This window comes from Panthera tigris, chromosome B4 (genome assembly GCF_018350195.1).
Source record: "Panthera tigris isolate Pti1 chromosome B4, P.tigris_Pti1_mat1.1, whole genome shotgun sequence".
In the NCBI taxonomy this organism is placed as follows: Eukaryota; Metazoa; Chordata; class Mammalia; order Carnivora; family Felidae; genus Panthera; species Panthera tigris.
In genome coordinates this window covers 125301006-125307070 of record NC_056666.1, presented here as the reverse complement: position 1 = coordinate 125307070, position 6065 = coordinate 125301006, and the positions used below count along the sequence as shown (strand labels likewise).

The 6065-nt window shown below is 50.3% G+C and overlaps 1 protein-coding gene across 2 annotated transcripts; it reads left to right on the top strand.

Moving 5' to 3' along the window:
- Positions 1–652: 652 nt before the first annotated feature.
- LOC107181007 (translation initiation factor IF-2-like) lies at positions 653–2208 on the top strand. Of its 2 annotated transcripts, none has more exons than XM_042990870.1 (2): positions 653–1652; positions 1871–2208. In XM_042990870.1, exon 1 carries the CDS (start codon positions 981–983, stop codon positions 1614–1616), a length of 636 nt encoding a protein of 211 aa, XP_042846804.1. In that variant the 5' UTR covers positions 653–980; the 3' UTR covers positions 1617–1652; positions 1871–2208. The 2 variants fall into 2 exon arrangements, with proteins under 2 accessions (XP_042846804.1, XP_042846803.1); XM_042990869.1 differs by having other exon boundaries at positions 1817–2208.
- The last annotated feature ends 3857 nt before the right edge of the window (positions 2209–6065 follow it).

Sequence of the window (6065 nt, the reverse complement as noted above, 5' to 3'; positions counted from 1 at the left end):
ACTGCGGGCCGCAGGACCTAACCCCTCACTAAATTTAGACAGCTGTGCCAGAGCTGGGAGAAGGTCTTCTGACCCCCCAGTGCAATGTTTTCTTTATCCTAACATGACTCAGCATCTCCTTTTTTTCTGCCTCTTCCCCAAATGCAAGGCCTAAATGGGCCCTGAGGGAGGACTGGGGCAGAATGTCAGAGTTTCCTGGGGCATTTCTCTCAACTAGACCCCTGCCCCGGCGGGGGTGGGCTCCCTTGAGCCCAGCTCTGCCAGACCAGGACTAGTGCCGCGGGGGCCGCATGGGCCTTTGTTGTCTCTGGCGGCACAGCCTCCTCCTCTGGCCACTTTTGCTCATTTCTCTGGGAGCTGCCTAGCTGCAGAGAAAGGCTTTTGGAACCCTTCTCTTTTCAGCCAGGCTTTATTGAATTTCACCTCCATTTTGTTTCCTTTCCAAACAGGAACATCATTTATCTTGGACTTCACGTTGGAATGGTCTCCAAGAGCTTTCTCTTTCCCAGCGGCGATTGTTGACACACAGTCAATCTGTTTCTCGCTTCCCCTCCCCTCCCCCCAAGGCCGCCATAAAGTGTCCACAGCTGTGCCCTTGATTACCCCGCCCTCTCTGTGCCCACAAGGCGGTGGGGGTGGGGGCGAGCTGAAATGCAGCACGGCCGTTACCGCCGACAAAAAGGGACAATTTTCAAACATTTTTGCTTTTTACCAGGGAAGCTGATGGCACATAGAAAGTGCATCATTTTATTCTGAATGCTTTTTAAATATGGGTCACTTGGCCAGAATCAGCCCCGAAGGATGGGAGAAGTTCAAAACCTGAAACAATCACACAGATTTGCAGGTTTCTTTCCCCGTTGCCTTTTAAATTATGTGACCTGACACTCGGGAAAACGGGGAGGGAGGGAGGGTGTCTCTCACCGACCGACGCCCCCACCTGCATCGCCCTCCTCTCCTCACAGTGAGTGGGGAGCGTGGAAATGTGTGCCCGGCAGGAATGGCGGCCTGCAGGCCACGAGCGCCTTTTCACTTATTGCTCTTGTTCCAGGCAGTATCACGATCAGGGGGCCTGTGGGCCGGTGCCTCGGGATGCGGCGACTTTCCCAGCCCGGGAGGAGAGGAACTCCTCGGTGTGTTCGCCGAGGACCCGCAAAGGCGTGAGCCCGCAGGGTTGCGTCCGGCCAGGGAGGCGCGTGCAGGGGCGCGGCCGGGCGGCGCAGGTGTTCCTCGGAGGCGCGCCCCTGCTGGCCGGGCGGTTGGGGCCGCGGTGGCTCAGGACGAGACGGAGGACCGCCGGCGGCCGTGCCCGCGCGCACCCGGCGCAGGGAGGAGGGCCGGGCCCCGAGCCGCGGCGGGGACCCCAGGGCGCCGGGCGCGGCGAGACGGGGCTGTGCGGCGGCGCGAACCACCCCGACCGGGCGTGGGGCAAAACCCGCCACCCGGCGGCGTCGCGGGGTGGGGGCGTGGGAGGCGGCGAGGGAGCTCCCAGGCCGGGGCTCACCGCCAGGGAGCGGTTCCCGGAGCTGACCCCGAACCAGGAGGCGGGCCCCGGGAGGGTATCTGGGCCACTTGACGACTGGACAAAAGTTTCCCAAGACATTCAGACTCCAAACTAGAGATGGTGTCAAGCGATGCTCAGAAAGCCTCCCTGGGTGAGATAAATGAAGAAGAGGCCGCTCCCTTTGATGGGTTGGGGGGCATGCTGCCCGTGTGCCTTTGAGCCAGCTAGCTCCGCTGCCAGCTAGCTCAGTAACTAATTTTTGACCCCCATTCCCTGTCTGTAAGTTGGGAATAATAACAGTGACTATGGCTTAAGGTTGTGAGGACCGCAATGAGATTGATTGAAGCCATCTTGTCAATTCGGATGAAGGAATGGACACACTGGACCTCATATCTGCCGCAGACCCGCTGGACCAACCGAGGAACCTGTAAGGAATGCAGCCCCACTAGTTTGCAAGGAAAGATCTGTTTCAGATTCCAACTCTCTTGAGATGGAAAAGACTTCTGGAGGGACCAGACCAAGGGTCACCAGAGCACCTGCTAGCATAACCTCATGTTCGTCCAATCAACCGCAAACACCTTCTCAGGAGACCCCTGCCCCCAATTTTGCCCTTAAAAACCCTCACTTGCAAGCCATTGGGGCGGTGGGGACTTGTGAGCATTAGCTCCCGGTTCTCCTGGGTGGTGCCAAACCAATAAATAGCTCATCTTTGCTGCAAAAGCTACGTGTCAGTTTTTATTGGCTTGTTGCACAAAGGGTGGACAAATTCTCCTTTGGTTGGTTTACATAATCCTACAAAGCCCTTAGTGTCATGGAGTGAGTACTTAACCATACTTAGTCTAATGACTCTTGAGAATTTAGAGGCGGGAAATGGAGGCTGGTAAATGATGGTTTGCCTTCCCTCTCTTTCCTTCCTTCCTGGACTCCCAGATACAGGGAAGAGAGCCATTGTTGAAGGCAGGTTTAGGAATCAACTGTAAATCAGTTCGTTTGTGTGGTATAGTAATGTAAAACACTATTTGGGGGTCATACAGATAGACTCCGATTCCCTGCTCTGCCAATTCCAGCTTGGTGACATTGGGCACATTATCTTTCTGAGCCTCTGGTTTTCTCATCAGTTAAAAGGTGTACAGATCCTTACCTGATGTATTGAGTGTGGTAATGTGTGTAATACTTCTATCTTCCTTCCTGGGAGTCTTCCTACCTTGAGTTTCATACTGGAGAAAGTAACAGTGTACAATATAATAGGATACCAACATGGTTGCAGGGGTAGTAAAGGAGAAGTGTGGAATGAAATAAAATACAGATGAGGACCTCGGTTTAACTGGGGGAGAATTTCCAGGGGAGCGAGTTACTGCTAAAGACCTTGTAACGCTGTGCGAGTTTGACCTTTACCGTCGTTCTCACAATCCGGCTCCTACTGCTATCACTTTGCTTGATGATGAGGATGATGACAAGAGCAAGCTGTGATATTATAATTTATAATAAACATATATTTGGTCTTTCTCCACTGCCTGGCTCACAGCTCCTAAAACCCTTGGAATTTCCTTACAAATCAAAACCACAATGAGATACCACCTCACACCTGTCAGAACGGCTAAATTTAACAGTTCAGGAAACAACAGATGTGGAAAGGATGCGGAGAAATGGGAACACTTCTGCATTGTTGGTGGGAATGCAAGCTGGTGCAGCCACTCTGGAAAACAGTATGGAGGTTCCTCAAAAAATTAAAAATAGAACTACCCTATGACTCAGCAATAGCACTGCTAGGAATTCATCCAAAAGATACAAAACTGCTGATTCGAAGGGGCACATGCACCCCAATGTTTATAGCCACACTATCAACAATAACCAAGTTATGGAAAGAGCCCAAATATCCATTGACTGATGAATGGATAAAGAAGATGTGGTATATATATACAACGGAATACTACTTGGTGATTAAAAAGAATGAAATCTTACCATTTGCAACAATGTGGATGGAACTAGAGTGTATTATGCTAAGTGAAATAAGTCAGAGAAAGACAAATATATGATTTCACTCGTGGAATTTAAGAAAAATAACAGATGAACTTAGGAGAAGGGAAAGAAAAATAAGATAAAAACAGAGGCAAACCATAAGAGACTTTTAACTTTTTTTTTTTTTTTTTTTTTTTTTTTTTTTTTTGAGAGAGGGAGAGAGCCAGCACAAGCAGGGGAGGGGCAGAGGGAGGGAGAGGAGAGAGGATCTGAATTAGGCTCTGTGCTGACAGCTGAGAGCCAGATGAAGGGCTTGAACTCAGGAACCCGCGAGATCATGACCCGGCTGAAGTTGGATGCTTAACCAATTGAGCCACCTGGGTACCCCAAGAGACTCTTAAATACAGAGAACAAACTGAGGCTTGCTAGAGGAGAGGTGAGTGGGAGGATGTGCTAGATGGGTATGGGCACTAAGGAGGTCACCTGTTGGGATGAGCACTGTGTGTTATATGTAAGTGATGAATCACTAAATTCTCCTGAAACCATTATTACATTATATATTAACTTAGATTTAATTAAAATAAAACAAAAAAAAAGAAAAACCCTTGGAATTTCCCAAGTGATGAGAGCTAGGGGTGTCTTTTGTTATGTTAATGAGGCGAGTAGGGGGCCACACCTAAGGGTGGGGGCTGGTTGCGGAATCCGGCAGGTGATTAGAAGGTGGGAACTTTCAGACCCACCTCCCTGACCTCCAGGGAGGAGGCTCAGGTTGAATCAATCCCTAACTGGCGATGATTTTAATCAATTGAGCCTGTGTCCTGAAGCCTCCATTAAACCCCACAAGGAGAGCTTCCGGATGGTGAGCGTGTCTCAGTTCAGGGAGAGTGGTGCCCTCGGGAGCTCCACTCCCTTTCCTGGCTTATATCCTCTTCCAGCAGGGCCGGTGGACTAACAGGTAAAATGTTTCTCTCGGTTCCGTGAGCTGCTATAGGAACTTTGTGGCACCCAAGGAGGGGGGGGGGGGTCTTTGGAAAGTCTTACACATAGCAGATCGGTAGGTCAGAGGCACAGGTGACAGACAGCCCAGCGTGGTGACGGAAGTCGGGGAGGGGCAGTCTGCGGACCGAGGCCTTCTCCTGTGGGGCCTGCCAGCTGTCTCCACCGCCGGTAGATGGTGGCTGAGTTGAGCCTTAGGGCGTCCCGCTGGTTGCAGAGAATTACTTGCTGTGGGGAAAGGGCCGCAGGAGTGCTGTGGGTGTGTGGCAGTGCTGTGAGTAAAGGGGATTCGCAGGAGGAGAGCTAGGTTTGCACAAGCTTCAGACACCCCCACCCCCTTCCTTAGTTCTCCTAAGTACAGTTAAGCCTGGTGAGAACTTACCACCTATGGAAAAACCGGGGAAACAACGTGGAAACAAACACAGGAAGCTGAGAAGCCTGAAACGCGAGGGCTTCAGTTTTCCAACCCTCTGCAGCTGGCTTGCTCCCAGCTCTATTTCCTGCAATATTTGCAATCTTTATACCCCGGGCTGAGGACTAGCATGTCATCGGTTTTGAGTAACTGAAGTACATATACTTCAAAACAAAGCATCACCCTACCGAGCTTACTGCTTATCAGATTCTACCTTATTGTTCAGCTCTAGACTTACTTATTTCTGGTTTTTGCTACTCTCTTCTGCTGTTGGAGTTGAAGACTGTAATTATAATTCATAGTTTTGTAGCAGTTTTCTTTGGCTCCCTGCTTTTCTGTTTGTTTTGGTCAGTGTTTCTTATGTGAGGGTTTCCTCAAATGTCTGTTGACCCTTGATTATCCCTTCATATCGAGGGAGTCCATGACCACCCACCTGTAAGCCCTGTGTGCACTTATCACATAGCCTGTAAGGCCGACCTCTCACCCGCTACTCCCTCCAGCCACACTGAACTTCAGTTCGCAGGCAGATCAGGTTTATTGTTGCCTCAGGGCCTTTGCCCTTGCCATTCCCACAGCCTGAGAGCATAGCCCCTAGATGTTCTCTTGGCTTATTTCACCTTTTTCAGGTTTCTGCTCAAATAACTCTTTACCACCAAGGCCTCCCCCTGATGCCCTTTATAAAACTTCTACCTGGGCCTACCTCTGCTTTAGTTTCCATAGGCCTTAGGGTCATGTGACATGGCATCACGTGTGGCATGCTATGTTAGGTTTACCATTATGCCATGTTTGTTTGTTGTCTGTTTTTATCCAGAAGAGTCACAGTGCCATGAGGTCGGTCAGGATCTTTATTTTGTTCACTAATGTGCTTAAATGTGTGCTTGAGGAAGGAGTGAGTGAGTGGTGGCCTCACTGGGTGTGAAAGAGCCAGGATTGGGCCATTTCGTTGGAAGATCCTTAAACTCCAGTCTCTTTAGATCCTTCTTTTGGGTTAGTTTTCTCAACCCCAGGAGTCTGAACTGCCAGTGTTCTTGGAGTTGATTGGGAGAAGGTCTCTTATCTGATCCCCCTGTTTATAGCAAAGTACCCCTGTCTTCTGTGCCTGAGCCCTTTGAATTAACCTCTTCTGAGCCAGATCCCTGGCTTCTCCTGGGAAGCGGAATAGGAATCGCTTGCTCATATACAGTAGGAGCAGGTGGG

Coding starts and splice junctions, on each gene's coding strand:
- LOC107181007 (XM_042990870.1), top strand. CDS start 981: ATGTGTGCCCGGCAGGAATGGCGGCCTGCAGGCCACGAGCGCCTTTTC.